This window comes from Typopeltis vanoorti, chromosome 11 (assembly GCF_054136105.1).
Source record: "Typopeltis vanoorti isolate ZY-2024b chromosome 11, IOZ_Tvanoo_1.0, whole genome shotgun sequence".
Classification (NCBI taxonomy): Eukaryota; Metazoa; Arthropoda; class Arachnida; order Uropygi; family Thelyphonidae; genus Typopeltis; species Typopeltis vanoorti.
The window spans coordinates 134,255,880-134,280,761 of NC_143559.1; the positions used below are offsets into that span (position 1 = coordinate 134,255,880).

At 35.5% G+C, this 24,882-nt stretch overlaps 1 protein-coding gene across 1 annotated transcript in view; it reads left to right on the top strand.

Annotated features, from left to right (window-relative positions):
* The window catches only part of LOC150102071 (uncharacterized), a 155,441-nt gene that overhangs the window by 86,477 nt on the left and 44,082 nt on the right, over window positions 1–24,882 (top strand). The window contains exons 5-7 of the mRNA XM_090399963.1: window positions 5,168–5,294; window positions 20,050–20,109; window positions 24,508–24,608. Coding sequence (XP_090256089.1) covers window positions 5,168–5,294; window positions 20,050–20,109; window positions 24,508–24,608 — 288 coding nt within the window. The remainder of the gene's footprint in view (window positions 1–5,167; window positions 5,295–20,049; window positions 20,110–24,507; window positions 24,609–24,882) is intronic.

Sequence of the window (24,882 nt, forward strand, 5' to 3'; positions counted from 1 at the left end):
GGTCTGGGTAGTGACCTCCCTCCATAATGTAATAACAGCATACATTTCCTAGGAAATGTATTTTTACATTATGGAAAATACCTAAGAATAACGATCTGAACTTCCTCCACTTCTGCCACGAGTTGCCCGGTACTGTACTACGTACTAGGATCACTTGCATTGGCTAACTAGTGTCGCCGATACTTTATAGTTTACTATAATCGGCAAGAAACTCTCTGATTCCGATCTTGAGTTTCTTATTCGGTTTTAAAACTATGTGGGATTTAATATCCCCTTTAAGTAATGTTTTCATTGCCGAAATGAAGCTTATTAGCTCTTTATACTTAAATAATTTACTAATTAAATTGGTTAATAAGTAGCTTAGTTAGTAAATTATTTATTTTTATTCCCATTCCATGTAGTTTTGGTTCCAGAAACTGTTCTCAGAAACTTAATGGAATGAAGAAGACATCACATGGAATGAATTAAACAGAAGTTTAATGATTCTAAAAGTTTGTCTTTGTTCCTAATACATCAAGTATACAATACAAAATTGTAACATTGCAAACAAACATACAAGGAACAAGTTGAAATTAGAGAGGGATAACCTTATTTGGTGCTAGTGGGCATATTCATCTTTGGCTTTGGTTGTGGCTGTTAGATGTAAGAATTATTATTTCCCATCGTCTAGTAAGTTTCATCACAAAGTGACATTTTTTTAAAAATAGATCTACTGTCAATTCCAAAACAATAACAACAACAAAAAAGCTTTCAGGTTTATATTTACTGTGGTGAAGCATTCTAGTTTTTTCCATATTTCCTTCTGTGTAAGGCATTCATGGCATGATCTGTTATACCTGACTGATAATAATAATTATAGCTGCAGCTATGTTTCTTATATTCTTCCAGACATATGTTTGACAGATCATTTTCAAGTGATGCAACAGGTTGCAAGAACAAGGAACCTTGTCTTCACCTTGAACTGAAAAGGAAGGAAGTGGCATTTCATCTTTCATAGAGACAAAATATTAGAACCAGCAATAAAAATGCCTTTTAATCAGCAATAAGAAGACAGACCGTAAAATTAGGCAGAAATATTGAAAACATCAGCTGCATTGTGAATGGAAAACCTATAGAACAATTTTTTAGTGAAGATGGCTGACATCTCTAATAACAGAATTATCAAAGTTAGTATGATGGAAGTTAATTGAATAAATTTTTATGGAGTAAGAGAGAAATTAATCAAACGATTAATGTATACATGAGTGTTCAAACCAATTTTAACTAAAGGATCTGAGAACTGGATTAGAAATAAAACACTTGATCAAATGAAAACAAAGGAATTAAAAAAAAAGACTTCCACATTTATATTTACTATGGTGAAGCATTCTAGTTTTTTACATTTCATTCTGTATAAGGTATTCATGGCATGATCTTCTAGAGACCACAGATATAAGAGTTCTGAGAATTGGAGAAATGAACAGATGATGTTGATGGAAGAATCATATTAAAAATAGTTATTAGGAAGGAACTTGATATTGTTAGCATTCAGGAATGTGTCAGCAGAGCTAATCTCTGGTGTATGGTCACTTAAACAGAAGAGGAGTGGATGGATTAATATAACAGGTATTTGTTACAAGGATGATATGACAGAGACTCAGAAGCCAACCAAGATCTAGGTGGATGGATACAGTAAGCAGTGCTTTAGAAGACCAAATTATAAGATCTGACAATATTAGTCTTAACAAATAACAGATTAATTTGGAGAAAAATTGTCAATAGGAAGTTACTGAAGTTTTCATTTGATGTTATCATAATATCCTGTATGCCCCTGGAATTTGATGAGATGATGAATATTGGAATTAAACTTCTGTTTAGTTTAATTCTTTGTGCTGTCTTCATGCCATTAAACCATAACGAGTTTCAACCAGCACTTTAGCCTGAATGTACACGATCACCAATTCTTTCTCTTTGCTTGATTTGGAAGTTGAATTGAAATTGTGAGTGACGTGGAATAAACGGTAATGAATTCCTTATTAAGCCATACATTCTAACTAATGGACAATTCTAACCAATTATGCAAAGGTCTCAGCAGTGTCCTCCACATATCATAATATTGACTCCCTTTATTTGCATTTGCCAGAATAGTGGTTGCAAGATATTTACTATCTGGAATCCTAAACGTTTACCATTTGCTTCAAATCAATACTCTCTCTCTCTCTCTTGGTGAATCTGCACAATAACTATTTTAAAGCTATACATACACTTGGATGGGGGGGGGAGCAATGTTGGGTCTCTCCATTGTCTGACATAATTCTGAAAATATCACTCATATTGCATGCTAGAAGAAATGGCACTAGAGTCTGAATGTAATTTTGGTCACTTTGATCTTTCAGTAAGCAAAATGTGGTGGTACTATTATTAGCCAATGAACTTCATCTACTGCCTAGTGTCGCAGAAAGTAACACTAGGCAGTAGATGAATCTGAGAAGATGGCTGATATCTCTAATAACAGAATTATCAAAGCTAGTATGATGGAAGTCAATTGAATAAAGTTTTATGGAGTAAGAGAGAAATTAGTCAAAACATTAACTTTCCTCTGAGGGATGTAGATGCCACACCTGATTGTTGTTTAAGAGATACTTGTTTTATGAGAGGTTTCTTTAAATTAACAAAAACACAAATAGTATTTGCTATTCCAGCGAATACTATTCATTTAAGGATATATTTCAGCTTGAATGTTACAGGCCATCATCAGGGGCGACAATAGTTAATTACAAAGTAGAATGCAAACAATCGATGATTTGAAAAAGCAAGAGCCACTTGATGTTATACATAAAGCAACACAATCGTATGACTGATGAATTATTAATATTGCAATAACAAGTTTTACAATAAAGTTGAAGGAACCGCAATGGGAAGTTCACTCTCCCCCACACTTGCTAACTTTCATATAGAAATAGAAAACATCCTTTTCTCGTTCTCTGCCTTCATTTTGGGTTCGTTATATGGATGATGTTTTTGCTATCTAACTCCATAATGAAGACACATTACTTACTTTTTTATCTAATACAAACAATCGATATCCATCCACAAATTAAATTTACTATGAAAATGGAAAAGACATTGTCTTTTTTAGATATTAATCTCCTTCACTCACCATCAGGTAATAATTACTTCCATTTATTGAAAGCATACTTTTGGCTCACCATCACAGAAGACTGGAATTAAAAAAAAAAAAAAATTATTGTGACGTCTCATACCATTTGTTCTACATCTCAATTGTTACAGCAGGAACTCTTAAACATCAAACGATATATGAAACTCAATGGCTTTTCAGAAAGGACCATTCAGCAGCTTTTTAATTTCTATAATCCTAGCTCAAATAATCAAATTCCTATAATCCTAGCTCAAATAATAAAGAAACAGTATGTCGAGATCCAATCCCATACATTTCTGGCATCTCAGAACACATTTCCAGAATTCTTAAGAAATACAATTTAGTGCCTACTTTTCTTCCTATCAACAAATTATCAGCATTATTCCCATCTTCAAAAGATAACTAGTCTCTTCTAGCTCTCCCTGGTGTCAATCAAGTTCCTTGTGACTCTCATCATTCTTACTTTAGACAAACTGAATGCTCTGTAGAAAAGAGAATCAAAAACGCCAATCTTATATTAGCAACAGGAAATATGAAAAATCTGGCTTGGCACAGCACAGAATAAGGATATATTCTGATGTCAGTATAAATTTGAATGTTTGTTTAAAAAAGTGCTGAGTCTTATTTCACCCTCTGAACTTAAATTAAGAACTCTATCTATCTAAGATATAGGAAAGTCTTATTCTAATCGCACATCAATGATTTTTTTAATAAATAGCTAATAATTAATATTACAGTATTTCCTGTTATACCATTATGTTATTTTATGTATATCATCACATGGTGCTTACTTTTTCAAATCAGTCATTGTTTGTGTTCTACTTTGTAATTAACTATTGTTGCCACTGATGATGGCCTGTAATATTCAGGCTCAAATATATGGCCTTAAATAAATAGTATTACTTATTCCTTGTGTTTTTCATATTAATTTTAAAGAAATGCCATATCTCTTGCTGCATTAATTTAGATGCTGGTCTGATGCTTGATGACTGGAAAATATATGCGTGACTACTACTGATGGACCCATCAACGGGTGGAGAAAGATGGTTTGGTTGCTTCTAACATACTAGACTCCACTGAACTTCAGTGTACACTGCATTAGATGCAAGAACATCAATTTCTTCATCATTTTAGACTTCTTTAGATTTAGCAATAGGTTGATCATGAAATCTATCATGATCTTTTCAAGAAGAATACCCCCCCCCCTCCCCTTTTATTCCTAAATTTTTGAAAAGTTTAGTTTGTAGTAATAAACACTTCGAGTGTTAAAACATAACAAAGAAACCAAAAATTATTTCGATTTGAAATTTACAGACAGTCTTATCAGATTTTATTCTGCATTGATTTAAAACATGCACAAATATGACAATACAAAATAATTAAGTCTTATCAGGTAGGGTGCTGGCAAGTTAAACATTGCTTTTGCTGCTTTTTCATTAGGGATCCAGTGGAAATAATAAAAAGCCAGCTATTAGATCAATCAGAAATTCAAAACAGAACTGAATATAGTATGGACTGTCAGTGAATATCGTATGGACTGTAAGAAAAATCAATAGAAAAGAGGTGGAGTTAATAAAGAAATTACAGAAATTCAATGTTGACATAATTTGTGTTCCATAACAAGGAAGACTAAAACAGGTGAAATTCTTCTAAATAATAAATATACAATGATTTATTCAAACAATGAAATGAAGGAATAACTTATTTAACACTAAACACAGTCATAGACTTCTTAACACAAGTGTATCCCATCTCAGTAAATGAAAGTTAAGAATTTATTTGATCAATCACATATAAATCATATTGTTGGCGTTTCCAAATCATCACATATATAAAATATCAGATTTGAGAGCAATACATTCAGCATTTCTATATTGTTACTAATCCTCTAAAAGCTTTCTGCTGACTATACCATGAAAATACCTAGCAACACTGATATGTATTATGCAAAATTTTATGAAATCGATAAAAATTGTTTAGTGCAAACGTTTATTATTTATTTTATTTATTTATTTATTTATTTTCTAGTTTCCCCTTCAGGCTCCAGGTCCGTCCAGGTTAAGGTTATATCTTCAAGGGGGACACATCAACATTTTACTTTCACTTCTTGAAGTTTTACTTTATCTTAGTAGACTTACTGAAGGTCCAAATTCTGGTAAGTATGCTGTAAAACAAATGGTCCTCATAAATCTGTTTTAAAAAAAGTAATATCTGTTCTATCAGATTGTGCATGCATGCATGCATGTACACAGAACCAGTTTTAACTCGTGGATCTGAGAATTGGGTTAGAAATAAAACAATTGACACGAATGAATATTTAGAGAAAAATTAATAGAGTGAATAGATGACATCAATGGTAGAATCATATGAAAAATTAAAATATAAGGAACAAACTGAACTCTGTTAGTATTCAAGAATATTCAAAATATAGAAATTTGAAATGACATAATCTAAGCAAATAAATTACAGAAATCACTTATATTGGAAAAAAAATATTCATTAAAAGAAATTTTTGATCTAGTTTCTAGACTATTCTCAATGTGAATAGTTACAGACAAAATACAATAGAATAACAACTCAAAATTATAACATGTGATATAGTGCGTGATATTCATTGCAAGACAAGCTCTTAGTCTGTAACTATTAGAATTCAAGGAAAAGACACTGAAATTGTTATTATTATTGTTATCTGACCATCATAGTGTTTACTTTCCACCGTGAGTCTGACTCTATTGCATACAATGCTCAACTAACCATGCCTTAAACTGATTCAATGTGTCTACATTCACAACACACTCAGGCAATGCGTTTCACTTACTACCCACTCTCCATGCAAAGAGCCTGCTCCTCTGTTCACACCCTCCTTATAGAGTTTCCAGCAATGGCCTCTTGTTCTATCCCCCCATTCTATGAAAAATCACACCCCTCCTATTCATGAGGCTTTGCAATTTATATTCTCTCAATCTGTCCTCGTACGCCACATTCTAAAGACCACTGACCACCTTTGTGAATCTTCTCTGGACCCTTTCTAACATATCCTCATTACCATGAAAACCTGGTGGCCAAATCTGTGCACAATAATCCATATGAGGCCTGATCAAGGCCTTACACAGTGGCATCATAATCTCTTTGTTTCTGCATATCAGGGTCCTCTGCATCATCGCCATTATCTGATGTGATATCTTCACAACTTGTACAATGTGGCCCCTGAATTTCAGGTACTTTATCACAACAACTCCCAGATCTCTCATCTTTTCTACCTCCTTTAATGTTTCCCCGCCAAGTGTATACTTTGCATCCCATTGTTTCATTGGGATGCAAAGCCTGCATCCCAATGAAAGATGCAAAATTTCAAAACCTTACACTTTGCAACATTGAACTGACATTTCCACTTACCTCACCATTCTTACATTCTGTTCAAGTCCTCCTGTAAGGATATAACATCTGCTTGCCTCTTCATTGCTCTCCCCAACTTCACATTATCTGCAAACAGCTGCATATAACTAGTTAAACCCATCCCAATATCATTAATATACAAATTGAACAACAATGGTCCCGAAACCAACCTCTGCGGTACACCACTAGTGACCCTCCTCTTTTGGGACGCTGCACCCCTGTACACAACTAAGTAAGTTAGTAAAACATCTATCTTTAAGAAACCCATGCTGATAACCACAGAGCATACATCTGTTATCAACCTATTTCTGTATCCTACTTCTCACCAATCGCTCTAGTACCTTTACAACTCCAGGTATACAGATTGGCTTATAATTTGAAGCCACAGCCTTATCACCTTTATGCAGTGGAACAGTTTTATCTCCTTTCAACTACCTTGCAACCTGTGCTGTTGTTAGATTCTTATTAAATAGGCATGCCAATGCTACTGCCAAATCCCTCAAACATTCCCTTAAGGCGTGTGGTGATATGTCATCAAATCCTATCTCACAGTTTACTCACATTCATAAATTACTTACAATTAAGCCATCCTCTCCTGTGCCCTCTTTGCTTAAGTTCCTCATGATTCTACCCTGATCAGGATGAAACACCTTTATAAATTGATCATGAATACCTCAACAATGTCTTCTGCAGCATTTACCATTCTGCCATTTTTATCCATTAAGATTGTCTTACCATAATCATTCTTCCTTCTACCTGCCATATATCTTGAAAACTGTAGGGTTTTTCTTCACGCGATTTGCCAATTTCTGCTCACACTGCACTTTTGTTTTCCTTACTGAGTCACTCTCTGGCTTGTTCTTTATACTCCTCATGTAACTGATTATTATAGTCTGACCACAGAAGGGAGAGCTCTTATTGGAAGACTGCCAAGAAGAGTCAATTCATGTTGAAGGGGAGAAATAAATAAATCGATGAACAAATTGGTCAACAACATGCAAAATCACTTGCATTATAGGTAAAATTTTCCAACTGTTATACAGGCAAAATAGTTACCACTTTAAAAACTACAATGATCATAAAAGAGAAGTTAATTTTCCGCTGTATAATAATAAACAACTAATCCTACAATACGGATTGATTACCCTATTATCAGAATGGATTCTCCTTCTGTTGACATGCGCAGAAATGTCGAAGGGTCTCGTATCTGTGGGCGTACTATACCAGTATTCATCTTGTACTACCTCCAGAGTACCTTCTTTTTCCAGATTTCATGCGTAAGCCCCTCATTCAACCTTTTGACCTTTGAAATACATTCATACATCGATCCTGTTATCTATTTCTTTGTCAGTTCCCAAGCAGCATTTATTTCCTTACCACTCAACCCCTCATTCCATGCTATAGCTCCAAGCTGTCTTCTAAACTTGTCATAATTACCAGCCTTGTAATTCCACATATATCCTTTCCTCACAGAGGTCTGCATATGGCTAGCCACAACCCATGTGATCACTTCACGATCCCTCTCACCAACTGGAAGAAAGTGCGAAACCCCACTCACAATTACATCCTCTGATGAAATGAGCAGGTCTAAAACTCTCGATCTTCATGTGCCCTCCTTTACATGCTGCCTGAGAAAGTTATCTCTGACGAACTTGAGAAATTCATTTTCCTTATTCCCAAATGCTTTCTTTTCATTCTCGTCTATACCATCATAATTAAAATCGCCCCTAATAATTACCCTTCCTTTGTTGTGCCTCCACATTCCCTGGCCTATAGCAACATCCAACTAAATATGTCTTGCCTCTTTCATGTCTACCTTATGTGGACATAATTCCCTGCTATCATCAGCAGCATTCCTCCCTTCCCTCCTTATCCTTTCTATCCTTGCAAAAATTACTGTATCCTTCCATTTCTTTTCCCATTAGGATATCATCTTCATTCATCCATATTTCATTTATTCCAATGATTTTGGTACAAATAAAGTCAAGCAATGAAACAATTTTTCTCCCTTATTTCTGATACTTCTGGCATTTGTAAACAAAGAGCAGTTTATTTTTAGGTCTATAACCAGTCCTATCCAAGCCACTTGTTGGTTGTGATTTCTTCACCACCCTTGCCAATCACCTTTATCACTGCTTAACACATACATCTGCTCAGTCTCAACTTCCCTATCAACATCACAATATACTAAATCTCCATAGCTACTTTCAACATCTACTCTCTCTATGCATGTCTACCTGGGCTCACCCCCATTTCCCTGTTCCTCTTGTGTTCCTGTTCTCTCTTCAACTCTCACATCACTACTGTTTCCATTGCCAAGGTCTGTCTCTTCAGTACCACTCTCCTGATCTTCCACTGCATCTCTTACTTCTGATCTCTTCATTGCATCACACACTGTACTTCCATCTAGCAACACTTTCTCCAATGCATTCACTCCAAAGCCATTCAAATGCAACCCATCATGCCTATATAATTCCATTCTTCCCTCAAGCGCATGTTATACATCCACAAACTGTAGTTCCTTATCCTCACACAGCTCTGCTAGCACATACCATTCATGATTCTGGCTCTCCGTCTCAACTCATCATTGTCATACCTCGGCAATACAGTGACAATACTGTTATCTTTCACTCTTCTCTATAACCTCCTGATATTCATCCTTACATGCCCTTATGTCTGCTTAAATCATTTGTCCTCACGACTACCACCAGTTCTCTTGCTCATTTCTTCCTCACGTCCAATATCCGAATTATCTTGTTCATTCTCTCTCCTGGATAGCAGACCATAAGGTCTGTTATCCAGGAGAGAGAGAGAATTAACTAATCATTAACTAATCCTCTAACTATGGAGTCTCCATACACTGCTATCCTGGAATCATTCACCATCTCTTTTACCCTTTTTTCTTTCATTCCATTCTTTTGCATACTTTCATTAGTTTCCACTAAACATCTAATATCACTCCACATGTTTCTCATTTCATTTTTCATTTTCAATAACTGTTTCATCAAATCTTGCATTCCGACAAATTCACTCTCTGTCACTCCCATAGTCTTACAACCTCTCATTCTACCACACCTTATTTCCATTTTCTCATTCAAGCTTCCTTTCGCTTCTAGATGCTTACTTTCTTTCACTTCCTCAGTTTCACTAGTTTTCGTTTCATTTACGTCATCTTGTATCTTTTCAATCTGTTTCACATTTGTTGACTCGTGGTCTAATAATATATCACACTTCCTACAAATCATATTTTCTCTCGTCTCCCATTCATTATCTTCACAAGCACATCTCTTAATTTTATTATCATCAATTCATAAATAATATATTAACACAATCATGAAAAGTATTGAATAAGATAACTTCCTAAAACTGGTGAAGTTTCAGAGTTATTTTTGTTCAGGTTAGGATGATGAAAGTGAACATCACAACTTTCTTTATATATTCTTTCTAATAAAAATTAGCTCTTGTGTAAAATTTTACTTTCCCCCTTATTCCAATGAATCCCGTGTCTAGTAGATGTGACTTCAATATGGCAGCAACATTTTCGCTGCCTGGAACTCTTCTTTATCTGATCTCTATGTTTTCCTTCAGAAAATTAATTTAGTCCATCTGAGAATAAATTTATTCTCAAATTAGAACACGGCAGTTACTTTCCATTCTTGGATATTCCCATCCAACGACACTGCAATTGTAGTCTTCAGCATTCAGTTTTCAGTACAACCTCCAGCATTATTATAAAGTAATTGAAAATTTCTTCCATCCTTCTTTGCACCCTTCATTTGGAAAAGATCTGAGTTTGATTCTTGTCAGGATGAAAGGAATCTTTATATGGATTTTTTCAATTGAAGGTGAGTTAGCCAATCAGAGCTAGCAGGGTTTCCCCCTTTCCAGAAACTCGTGTTTTCATCCTGTACATTCATTATCTTATACAAGCAAATCAGCCAAGATAACACACACAGTTTACAGGCAAAATTTACTCTTAGTGGTGGATGGTAGATGGTGTTGTGTTGATGGTAGTAGTGTTGTGTAGTTGGAGGATTAGGTAAGGGAGATGGGATTGTAGTGGAGTTGTATACCCTCCCACGATGAGTTCTTGGACTCCTTGGAGGTGTTATAATAATAACTTTCAAGTCTTCCTCCATCTGATTCACAAACTAAATGCATTCATACAATCATCTACAATTCATACAATGCATTCATACAATCAGTAAACTGGAGCAGATGGGGATAGATATAGGGTTGGTGAGATGGATAGGAGGGTGGTTGAAGGAGAGATACCAGAGAGTGGTTTATTCAGGAGTGGAGTCTGAAAGACGGCTTGTGACTAGTGGAGTGCCAGAGGGCTCTGTTCTTGGACCACTGCTTTTCAATTTGTTCATCAATGATATAGGAAAGGATTTGAGAGGAAGTGTTCACTTGTTTGCTGATGATGCAAAGTTGGGTAGAGCAATTATGAGTGCACAGGATGTCAACATTTTACAGGATGATTTGGATAGTTTGGAGGACTGGGCTAGGAAAAATGGATGTCAATTTAATGTGGCAAAGTGTAAGGTTATGCACTTTGGGGTGAAAAGAATAGCAGCAGTATGTCGCATTGGTGGAACCGTACTCCAGGAGATTGATGAGGCCATGGATTTGGGAGTGTTGGTGGATAGGGAATTGAAGTTTAGGGGGCACATTGCAAAAGTGACTAATACAGCTCACCAAATCACTTGGCTTCTGAAAAATACTTTAACATGTAGAGACAAACAAGTTGTTGTTCCTCTGTATCGAGCCTTGATAAGACCCCATCTGGACTACTGTGCCCAGTAGTCCAGATGGGGTCTTCGTGATGAGGAGGAAGTGGAGAGGATCCAGAGACGAGTGACCCAGATGATAGCAGGTCTGTGGAATGAACCTTATGAGAATAGGTTGAAGATTTGTGGGTTGCAGAAATTGGTCGATAGGCGAAGGAGGGGATGATATGATTGAGACATTCAAATTACTGAAGGGTTTCTATAAGATTGATCCAGAAGATATTTTTGAAAATATGACTGGTGGTGTGAGGACTAGGGGCCATGAATGGAAGCTGGGCAAGAGCGTGGTTGACAAGGGTGTTAGAGCTAGGTTTTTTACTTGGAGAGTAGTGAATGAGTGGAATAAGCTTCCAGAGTCTGTTGTGGGTGCTACGACCGTGAATGAGTTCAAGGCAAGGTATGATCGATACTGTATGAATGTCGAATAGTTGTTCTTGACATGATGTTAGGGCCTCCCTCGATGTGTCTGTCGACTCCTTGGAGTTGCCCAGAACAATAATAATAATAATAATAATTTAGGACTTAGTTGACTAAATTGTACTCTCTATTGGCTTAAACCAGAAACGCATATGATGGTACAACATGATGAGAATTTATTCCACTTGTGGTATTGCCAGGTTAAACAAGGCCCCCTTTTTTTTTTTTATATCAGAAAACAGGGCAAACAGTAACAAGTTCAGCTACTGGAATAGTCTCAACATCTAGAAGGAAACCAAATCCCCAACTTCAGAAGAACTGAAGATAAGAGCCATCAATATAAGGAGTATTGACAGAAAGGAAATGGAGCTTACATAAGAACTGGAAAAGTACCTTGTGGGAATAATTGGCATCACTGAATCAAAGAAGACAAAAACAGGTGTAAGATCTTACCAAATAATAGGTATAGGATGTTATATTTGGGCAGTACTGATCAAGGAAAGGAAGGCGTATCGATAGCATTCAGCACCAAACATGATGATAGACTTCTTGATTAGAAGGCAATTTCAATCAAGAAGTGGAGCAAGTTTTTGAATGATTAGAGCAGGCAGCTGACATAAACAAAATGTAAAAATTGTTGGAGATCTAAAGAGCAGAGCAGGAAGTGAATCCCACCTGGTTTGTAGAAACATTTTGGGAAAATTTGGAGATAAGGACAAGGCAAATAATAAATTCATCTGCTAGATTTCTGTTCAGTATATGGGCTGGTCATTACTAACACCATGTCCCAACATAAAGATGTATACAAGATGTATAAAGATGTATACAAGCTTCACATGAAGAGAAGACAAGATATAAAAAGCTTCATTGACTGTGTTATTGTTGATTGTGATCATGCTGGTTCAAGATACAAGAGTGTATAGAAGATTTGATATTTGAAGTGACCATTATATACTTTTAAGTAGGATAAAAATGAATATCATATTGAAAAGAATAGTATATAAGAAAGTTTTATAAAGAAGTAAAGTTGAGCAGGTCTTGCAGGTAACATGTAGACTCAACTATACAAGCATTATTGAATTAAAAATAAAACAGTTCAAAAACTAGAAGTCCTTGGTGTCTCAGTGGCAAACTCTTGAAGAAAACATTATTTGATGCAGCTAGGTAGACATCTCTTACTTCTTACAAGGATAGGAAAATAGGAACACCATGGTTGAACGACAGGTTAAAAAAAGTGGTCCTGGAAAAGAAGAAAGCATACTAAAAGTTTCTAGCAAATAAGTCGTCAGATGATCTAAAAGAATACAGAGTAAAAATGTAGGTTAGCTAAGCTACGTGTAAAAGTAGCTAAACAAAATTCATTATATCTGGAAGGTGACAAAATGCTTTTTCTCCATTTCTAAGCTGTTGAACAAGCTTAGAAATGGAGAAAAAGATACTGTAAAAGGAATCAAAGATGATAGCTTCTGAATCCGTCTGCCTATCATTTGGAATCCAGAATTCAGTCTATTGATGGTTGGAGAATCATTCCTTCCTCATCAGAGATTGTTTTTAATTTATTTTTATTTTTTTTATCTGGTGCTATATTAGTGAAGTCATAGATTGAGATAGTATGATTTTCACCAAACCAAAGAATGTAGTTTACAGTAGACAAGGCACGTCAGTCTTGATTATATTTGCATTAAACATACTTTATTGAGCAGGTAATTTAAAGGGATTCTTTTGAAAGATGTTGACTTAAGTATGAGAATGGAGGAAGATATATTGATAGTAACCTGTTTTGCTTTATTTTCCTGTATCAATAACATGCATTTCTTTAGTATAATCATTGACATTTCAGTCACATTTTTTTGTTGTCTTGTTGCATAGGCTGTCCTATTCCCACAGTAAGCCCACTGTGAGGGATAGAATATTTTTAAAAATATTTTTTCCAGTATAAACCACAAACAAAGATGTCAAATAAAAACTGTTTTTATTTCAACTAGTTTTGTTAAATATGTTGTTTCACTTCATCAGGAAATAACATGGATAAACTAAAATCTAGAAAGCGAGTAATAACATTTAACATTTCAAGTGAAAAATAATGTGAAAACATTTAAAATGGAAAGCATGCATTCACTATGATGCTGGCTGTAGACTGTGGGTTGCTGTAACATACTACTGGTAGATATAAGTGTATCATGATGGATTAAGGAAGACCAGACCTGATGTAAAATCATCCCTTGTTGTTTTGTTACACTGTAGTGGATACTTCATTTCAGTTTATTGCCATTCTACTTGATGTTTTGTTTTCATTGTATGTGCTGTCAGACCTGATTTGTGCTTTCTTTCTGCAGTTGACCAACTAACAAAGGACATTACCTACATGCAACTTCTTATCACCCCAGCACAAAAAAAATGTATCATTTGTTCCTTAGGTGATAGACCCTGCAGAATTCTTAATAACATTGATAAAAGAAACCAAGAGCTACAGTATCTTAATTCTGTCCTTCCAAAAAATGGCTACAACAGAACATTAGTCAAAAAAATTCTATTTCAACCTCCAAAACAATTAAAAAAAAAAAAAAAAAGACTACAAAGGAGCAATAATTCTTCCACATATACAATCAATCACGTAAAAAATAGCAAGATTGCTTTGCCACCGAAACTTAAAAGTCTCCTTCCACCCATTCAACAAAATCTCTGAGACCTCCACATCCACCACTCAAAAAAAATCATGTGGCTACAAGATCAATGCAAAATTGTGGTCTACACTACATAGGATAGACTGACAGATCCTGTCGGATACGCCGATCAGAACACTTCAAGGACATTGAGAATTAAAGAAAGTGCAAATCAGGGCTGGCAGCACATACAGTGTAAACAAACATCAAGTAGAATGGCAACAAACTTAAATTATTATTATCAACAGACCTCCATGGAGTCGAAAGACTCATCACGGGAGGTCCCACTCTCACATGAACAGCTCATCATACCTTGACTTAAATTTATTCACTGTCTACACTCACTGCACTTTCAGGCAGTGCATTCCAATCACCTACCACCCTCCATGTAAAAAATGTGCTTCTCATGCCTGTCTTATGCAGCTTCTAGGGATGACCTCTTGTTCTCCCTGTCTCCAGATATTCTGTGAAAAATCTCATCCACTTTAATCTGGTAATTACCCCTCACCAACTTATGTCTTGATCATGTTTTCCACTTTTCCTTCTATCCATTAGGCTCTATAATTTGCATTCTCTCTCTCTCTCTGTCTGTCCTCATATTTCAGAGACCAAGAAACTGACTTCGTCAGTCGTCTTGAATTTTCTCCAACAACTCATCATCCTTTTGAAACCAGGCAACCAAATCTATGCACAACAAAGGAATCTTAACATTGTTACTTCTACACATCAGTGTTCTCTGCATCATACGCATAGTCCATGGTGTTGTCCTCACAATTTTAGCAAAATGTCCAGTCAGGAAATTTCAAATCTTATTTAATCTCTTGACCTTTGGAACACACTGTCATTGCCTCTGCGATACTTCCTGAGTAGAGATTAAGCAGCATTAATTTCCTTCCCATCCAATTTTTATTCCATGATATCACTACAAGCCCCTCCTGAGTTCGTCATAATCACCTACCTTATAGTTGCACATATAACCCTTTTCACAAAAGTTCTGATATGGCTGGCCACCACTCAAGTGATTACTTCATGTCACTTTTACCAACTGGAGGAAGATGTAACACTTCATTTTCAACAACATCTGATGAGATAATAAAATCCAAGATCATTGGTATGATCTTGGATTTTATTATCTGTTATGTATTGCTTAAAGTAACCGTCCCTCAAAAACTCAAGAAATTCACTCTCTTTGGTTTCTGCTGCTGTCTCTTCATTCCAGACTATATTTCCATAATTGAACTCGATCATCATGATCATCCTTTTCTTATTAGCCAGACTATTTCCTTCTCACTTCCTTCCTCATTACCAGGTCTTTAACAACACCCTACTAAATGTTTCATCTTGTTCCCATCTCTGCTTCACATACTATGCTGCTTTAAAACCTCTCTCAGTATTTGCTCCTTGCTTGTCCACCCTAGATGTGCACAACTCCTCTTCCCTTTTTGCCTTGTCTGTCTTCACAAAAGACAACATATCCCTCCATCTCTATTCCTGTCAGAATGTCATCCTCGTTCAGCCATGTTTCACTTATTCCAACAATTTTTGGGCGAACGAACTCTAACAATGCTACAGTTTCATTCCCCTTGTTTAAAATACTTCTGGCATTTGTAAACACACACACACACACACACAAGCTCATTTCCGTTTCTATAACAAGTTCCCCCTGTCCATTCCTCTCTATTATCACTAATGTTAGACCCCTTCCCAGACCTAAATGCCACCTCCCACATCCTTGACTATCTTAATCCTTTCTTGCGCACTCACACATCTACTCCTGAAACCATCATCTACACTTCTCATCCAGTGTTTGTTTCCCTGTGTTCCTTCTCTCTCTCTCTCTCTCATTCTCTTCACTTGTGCCACTCACCTCTCCATTGGCAAACTCACCAAGATTATTCTCCTGCTCTTCCACAACATCTCTTGCTTCCTTGTGTCTTACATTAACTTCAGTCATTATTTTCTCTTGTAGCAAGAGTTTCTCTAACTGACTCACACTAAATTCATTTAAATGTAGCCCATCTCGTTTATACAGCTTTATCTGGCCCTCAAATTCATTCCACACATTCACAAAATGTGAACTCCTTTCTCAACTTTGATAGCATACCACTCGTAATCTTTGCTCACCACACTGTTATCTTTCACTCTCCTTAACAGCCTCATGACATCCTTATATTCCTCTTGTTACCAGTCAGTTAGAGAAACTCTTGCTACAAGAGAAAATAATGACTGAAGTTAATGTCAATTAACTTCAGTCATTATTTTAGTTGGTAGTGGTAGTTTGTGTCAACTACCACTACCAACTCTTTTGCTCACATACTCCTCTTATCCAATGCTTCAAATTACCCTGCTGATTCATGCACCTTTTCATTCACCACACCTCTTATCATCAAATCCCTGTACATCACCATTCTCACATCATTTTCGTTCCATCTCTCTCTAATGCAGAGTATTTTAATAATAAGGTGTGACACCTTTAGGCTACTCACATATGGAAATACAATTTCTGCATTACTTCAGCCTTGGTAACACCTCTGGGTCTGGCTTTGGCTCCCACTGATGAGACCTCAATAAAAGTCTAAACCAGTCTGGGTAGTGACCCTTTCCATAATGCATAGCATTATACATGTCTGTAAGGATATGTGCTTTGCATTATGGGATACAAAGGCAAGCGATGTGAAATCATTAGCCTCTATATATGAGTTGCCTTGTCAAATTACATCAGGTGCAAACTTTGTTTGCTTTTATTTGGATAAAGGATTAAACCAAGAATATAATTTCTTGGCATCTTTAATTTATAGTATAATCAAGTGGGAAAAACTTCTAATAGTCTACAGTTCAACTATGAAAGTTGACTGACTCTGATCTGCTTTAGGAACTTTTGTAGATATTTTCTTTTCAATGTGATATTTACCTTTATCTTGTTCAAAACTAAATAGCAATCACTTTTTATTTCAAATCTCCTATAATTCTTGTATTCTGAACCATTCCGAAAAATGGCACTATACATGTCTTTAAGGACATGTATAACATTGGAACCTAATATTGATATTTAAAAAAAAAAAAAAAAAAAAAAGTCATTAGAGAACTAAATGAACAAAGGAGGATGGAAATGCAAGAACATCATCTTTTTAGCTTATGCTGATGACATTGTTATCCTTGGAGACTATGACAATACTATAACAAACTATGTGCTATGACCTGGATATAATTGGAAAAATTTTGCTCCTTTTTTTCTCTAAGCTTGCAATTATATACTGCTTGGAAAGAAGTCAACGGACACCATTGTGTGAGGAACAAACAGCCATGACACCCACCTTAATGAGATGTAGAACCTCCTCCTTTTGTTGCAATTACTGCAGCAGTCCTATAGGGCATACTTTCCACAAGCTTACAATAGCTATCAATGAGAATTTTGGACTATTCTTTCTGTAGGCATGTAATGAGGTTTGTGAGGCAGATGTCCCTTGACCTCACCCGATGCTCCAGTTCATTCCACAGATGTTCAGTATTGGCTGAGATCTCTGTGGAGGCCAGTCAAGTGAGGTCGCATTCATGTCCACAAAGCACACACACTTACAGCAGCAGCCTTATGACATAGTGCAGTGCATTGTCCAGAATGTTCAGATACCTCTCAGGGAGTTCAGTGTTCGTGGCAAAACAAACATTGAACTGAGACCCAACGAGGAAAAACAGGGCCATACTTTCACATCACTACCTCTGAATTTCATAGTTGGGATTGTTCACTTTGGTAAGAGATGTTCACCTGGCATCTGCCATCCATCTGCTTGGGAGAGGGTGTATCATGATTTATTACTTCATAACACAGCTTTCCAAACTTCCACATTCTACTGTACATGCTCTCTGCACCACTGATGACAACTGCATGTTGGTTGAGGTGATGTGGGGGGGCTTGCGTATTGCAGTCCTGGCATGGAAACCCATGTTATGAGCCTCAGTTCTGAATGTTTGTGCAGATTCATGTTGATGCCTGGATCTCTGCATTCAACGTGTTCTGATGAATGTCGGTTTTTGCATATTATCCTTCATAGCATCCTATGGTCACGTTCGGTTAGCGTGGTGGGTCATCCACTGCAGGTAGTACTTGCAGTTGACTTCCTGCACTTCTTAGTATTACTTATTGTTGACCTGGGATGGTCCAATTTGTCAATAATTTGCCAAACAGATTGGCATGCAACATGGCACTCTATCACAATGCCTCTTTCAAACCCCTCAGTTTCCTTCTTGCAGCCCAACAGAACACAGTTGCACTGACTTGGGAGTATCATATTCCTCTAATTTATAATGGTTACAAACACGTGACTCATTACATAGCACAGTGCACCTTGCCCCATGTAGGTGTCCATTGACTTCTTTCCAAGCAGTGTATCCTCAAAACAGAGAATTTCTGTGGTTAACTTATGTAACATATTTATTTAAAGTAAAGAGCCAATAGGCTTCATTTCGGTGATGTAAACCATTATTTAAATTAAGGGGATATTAAATCCCACATTGTTTTAAAACCGAATAAGAAACTCAAAGATCGGAATCAAAGAGTTTCATGCCAAATATAGTAACTATAAACATATCGGCGACTACTAGCGTAAGCTAAAGTTCAAGTTCAAGTACGTAGTACAAACTAGGACAACTTGTTGCAAAGGTGGAGAAAGTTCTGCTCGCTATTCTTAGTATTTTCCATAATGTAAAACCCATCTCCTAGGAGATGTATGATGTTATACATTATGGTGGGAGGTCACTATCCAGACCGGTTTCGATCTTTATTGAGATTTCATCAGTGAGTAGCTAGACCAAAGTATAATACTAAGGGTATAGTGAAAAGAACTTATATACTCTGCTATACGAGTTGTCAAAAAGGTGCACCTATAAATTATTTAAAGTAAAGGAGCCAATAGGCTGCATTTCAGCGATGTAAAACATTATTTAAATTAAGGGGATATTAAATCCCACATTGTTTTAAAACCAAATAAGAAACTCGAAGATCTTTTTATATAAGTTCTTTTCGCTATACCCTTAGTATTATACTTTGGTCTAGCTACTCACTGATGAGATCTCAATAAAGATCAAAACCGGTCTGGGTAGTGACCTCCCACCATAATGTATAACATCATACATCTCCTAGGAGATGAGTTTTACATTATGGAAAATACTAAGAGTAGCGATCAGAACTTTCTCTACCTTTGCAACGAGTTGTCCTAGTTTGTACTACGTACTTGAACTACGTGCTTTAGCTTATGCTAGTAGTCGCGGATACGTTTATAGTTACTATATTTGGCATGAAACTCTTTGATTCTGATCTTTGAGTTTCTTATTCGGTTTTAAAACAATGTGGGATTTAATATCCCCTTAATTTAAATAAAGTAACATATTTAATTTTACTTTTATGCATTGTTTAAAAGTTAAGTTTTAGTCTCTATTATTTGCTTTTGTTATACTGCATAGGATTCATTTATTTTTATACGGTATATCTATGCTTTCCTTTCGTCATGAAAACATTTAGTGCCATATCATTGCATGCATATGTGATGTTTATAGTTTGGATATTGATAAAAACCTACTCATTATGATATTGACTTATTGGTAAAATTATTTATTGTTCTTGTGGTAATGATAGTTACTGTTTCAGGTCACTATGAAGAAAAACATGAACAGCAGATGACTTCAGGCATTGTAGGAACATTGCAAGGTAAACTCAGTCATTTCAAATTACACTTTGGTTTCATTTTCATATATATATGTCAAAAAATAGGCAAGAGAAACCTGTTTATAGTCATTATCTACCTGCTCAGTATTTGATATGTACTGTAAACCATCTCTGCTGCTGGCCACTTGATAATCTGTTACTCTGTAACCATTTGCAGAAATGACCAATTTGTAATATGAAACAGGTACAGTATCGGTTACTGCACATGTGTGTGTGTGTATATACTCAAGGTCAAAAGTTTTAGAGTATATCCTTTCGAGATGACTATATTTTCAAATTTCTGTGGTTGTTTTCTGTATTAATACAATATTTATTTCTTTATTCTTGACTAGTTTCATATCATCTTCTTGGTGGCCAGCTTCCTCAGGATTAAGAGAAACACAGAGCATTCATCTATAGCATTTAGATGAAAAATATTTAAAAAAAACTTACGGTAAAATACCACAATTAGACTTCATGTGTACAGTGTCCATTACATGCTTCTTTATTGATCTGTCCAACATACTGCTTTTCATATCCCATCTCTTCTCAGTTACTGTTTCATAAGAGTGGGCCACCAAGGTTAAGTAATAAAGCTCAACTCTTATTGCACTGCATGGATGAACATATAATTTCTGGTGGAGCTTTGAACTTCTGGTTGTAACTGTTAAATAAGATCTAAGGCATTTTGATTTTCTGCAAAATAATGACTAAACCAGATTTGTGTGCTCTCTTTTTCTTAAAACTAATATGCAAACCCATTTGAATTTTTCACAGCTTTTCTTGCTTATATAAAATTCTGCAAGTGTAGTATATCTTGTAAACTCCTGGCCTTCTTTAATGGCAGATGCAGTAGCTTCAGAGTGATTGTAGAAGGTAGATACTTTGTTTAAAGAAGAGAAGACAAATTTTGTATTATTATTTCAAGACTGGCTAGTCTGTATTCTGTTTTTTTATGTAAGGTGAAGTGACAGCATTTCTCATCTTTTGGGTTATAATTTTGTTCACTACAGTGTTGATATTTGTTGTAAATATGTTAATGACAGTTTTCATATTAAAAAAAAAAAAAAAAACAGCTAACGCCTTTTTATTCCCATATTCGGGGAGTAGGCGAGGCCATTTAGCCCTATCTAATTTTGGAGACTGAGTGAGCAGTTCAATCTCCACTGGTACCAATCAGAGATAAATGGCCCAAGGCTATCACTAATTAAGCAATACACAATGAAGAAAGACAGCTCAAATGTGCCGCCATCTCGTGGTCCCTAACACAATATATTTTATGTCTGAAATAATGTGGGTTCTACGGTCGATTTTCTTGAGTTTACGGGACGAAAAACCCGAGTTACCGGGAGGAAAAACCCGCTTGCCCGTGCGAGAGATCGACTAACTCAGGAACCGATCGAAAAAAGGCTTAGAAAAATTTCCTCTAGTCGCCGACTAGACTCGAAACCAAGTCTTCCTTCGTGCGGCCAAGCGTTGTGGTGTGCAAATGCCACAACCACTGAGCTACACAGGCTCTTAACAGTTTTCATGTTGTTGTATAATTTTAATTGGGATATCCTTTACTCAAGCTCCTGGTCAGTAGCATAGGAACACTATGCAATTGGGGGTAGTTGCCAAGGGTGCCAGCAACAAGATTATCAAAATTTGATTACCAGTTATCAAAATTATCATACTGGGGAGGGGGGGAAAAAAAAAAAAAAAAAAACAGCTCTCTAATTTCCATGTAACATTGTAGTGTTTTGCCCATCTCATCTTGTGTAGAAAGTTATTCAAAGCATTGCCTTTAGGTCCTAACTTTCCAGTAGTGACTATATTTCTTTTGTTCTTCCCGTTGGATATTCATAATTTATTATTATCCTAAAAACTTGGGAAAATTCGACATTTGATTTTCAGCCATTTTAAGACCAATTACAATCCAACAACTGCAAATTTTGTCTTTTTATCCATTAGAAGATACCAAATTAGGACTCTAGTTCATTTTTCTATTACAATTATCCTAATCAAATTGCTGATGTATCCTCTGGGGTAGAGGAGGCAAGATATGTGATGGCATTCCACAATAAGTTTACATTATTACTAACTTCATATCAACAATTTTCCTCCAAATCAGTCTGTTACCTGTCAAGACTCCCCAGTATTGTTATCTACATTTTGGTCTTCTATGACATTTCTCACTAAATCATCAGACTGATGTGCCTTCTAACAGCAATTAGAAAGCACAGATTCCTATTTGACTTTTAGCCAGATCTGCCTTGATCTTCTTGTTTTTTTTCCTCCTGCCATCTTGTCATCAAATAACTATTTTTGACTAATTTTTCCTCTCCCATTTCATTTATTTGAGACCATACCACCTGGGAGTAACTCTACCCATATATTACTGAATATTAACAATGTCAGTTTCCTTCCTAATGTGTTTATTTTTAATTTGATTCTGCTATTGATGCCATATGCTTTCTTCCTTAATTTTTCTCAAAACTCTCTATATCTGTCTCCAATATTTAAGAAACTTTTATTTTTAATTCAGCTCTCAAATCCCTAAATTAAAACTGACTTTTAGTGTTCTAACTAATTTCTTTCTTATTCCTTATAAATTTTTTAGTTGATTCTTCAGGATTCTAGATATGCTTATTCTGTTGGCCATCTTAATTTTCCATCTTCACTTAAGTGTGCCTAAATAGTTAACATGTTTTACATGTTGAATAGGTTCTCCATTCAGGATGCAACTGATGTTTCAGTGTTCCTGCCCATTTTTTTTTTTTTTTTTTATTATTACTGGTTTTCATGCCAAATTTGTTACAGTAGTTATTCAGTTTAGTTAAAGAATCCTGAAGGATTACTAGATTTACTTACGAGTGTAACATCAACTGTGTAAAGTACTGAAATTAATACCTCTGGTTTTCATATCAGGTTTAATGTCATTTTCCTTCATAATTGATCCATATAGATGATGAATAGGAATGTAACCATACTTATTCTTGAATTCATTCACATTGCTTGCACTCACAACATCCAGTGGCAATCCATTCCAATCTTGCACCACCCTATGAGAGAAAAACTTAGTCCTCATCCCCTTCTTAGCAACATTCATTCTCAGCTTCTCTTGTCCTTTCTCCACCCTCCATAAATTGAAAAATTTCATCAACTGAAATCCTGTATGACCCTTTCAGAAGTTTGTAAATCTCAATCTTATCACCCATCTTTCTCCTGTTTGCTAGTGTCTACAGTCTACAAATTCGCAATCTGTCTTTATAATCAGTATTCCACAATCCTGATATCATTTTTAATGCTCTCCTTCGCACTCTCTCTCCACTATATCACAATGGAAACCAGGAGATTACACTCACACACAATAGTCCAAGTGAGGTCTTATCAAGGCCTTGTAAAGAGGCAAAATGACATTCTTATCCTTACTTGTGAACATTTGTTTCAGCATTGCAATTATCTTTTGAGTTGTATTTGCAATCTTCCTACATGGCCCTTGAACTTCAACTTCCTATCTGCTATTACTCCAAGATCCCTAGCTTGATCAGTTTCTTCTAGCATAATCCCACCAATGTAATACAACATTGGATATCTAATCACGCTGAAGGGAATCGCTTTACATTTACTGACATTGAACTGATGTTCATTTTCCCATGCTCACAATTCCAGCTTATTCAAATCATTCTGCAAGTACTTCATATCAGTAGCATTCCTTATTACTCTACTTATCTTTACATCATCAGCAAATAGCTGTATATCACTGTCAAAAACTTCCCAGTATCATTAATGTACAGATTGAATAACAGTGGACCAAGCACTGTGGTACACCACCAGTTATCCTCTTATCCATGCTATTATTCTATAACCCAAACACATATTCTCCAATTTATGCAACAGTCTACCATGTTGTATTCTGTCAAAAGCCTTAGCAAAATCCAGAAGTATCATGGTATATCCATTCCCCTTGTCTAGTTCAATGGTAACATTGTTAGTACATAATATAATGTAATATAATGCTCACAGCATTAAGGTTGTCAGAATAATTATGTTTTTAAGAAAATATTTATTCTGACAACCTTAATGCTGAATTGAGTATTATATTACAGAATTGAACATTTAGCAAGTGAGTGTCACACATTGCTGTGCTGAGCATCCTTATTATAACGCTCAATACAATTTGTATTGATTTTTTTTCTAATTTATTTAATCATAACAATATATTAGTGTAAAACAAAGTTTACTTCTTCTTCTCCTGACATTTTGGTGAACTTAATTATTCATACTAAATTAAAACTCATCATTACATCATAAGTGCTGTTGATATAAAGATAAGCTATGTAGCATTTTAATTAAATTGCATATAGCATTTTAATTAAATAATTTTTTAAAATTGCATTACATTTTATTTTGTTATAGATTTGGTAAATAGGATACAACAAGAAATTGCATCAGGACAAGAATCTTTAAAACTCGTTCAGCTAAATATCATTCTAGAAGAACTTGTGAATAGTGTAGAAGTAAGTTTTAATATAGTTTTTTTTTTAATCTGTTTGTAAAATGTATCATAAATGAATTTCTTTCTGTGCTAAAAAGCTTTATTATGATGCTCATTACAGTTTGCACTCATCATTATTTATTTTTTATCTAATCCATTTAATTATAACAATATACAGTCTTTCCATAAATATTATTACAACTTCTATATGTCCACAACTTCTACTGTGGACTACTGTGGATTTTCTTTCTATTTTTTTTTTTTTCTTTGATGTGAATGGAATTGAACAAAGAATT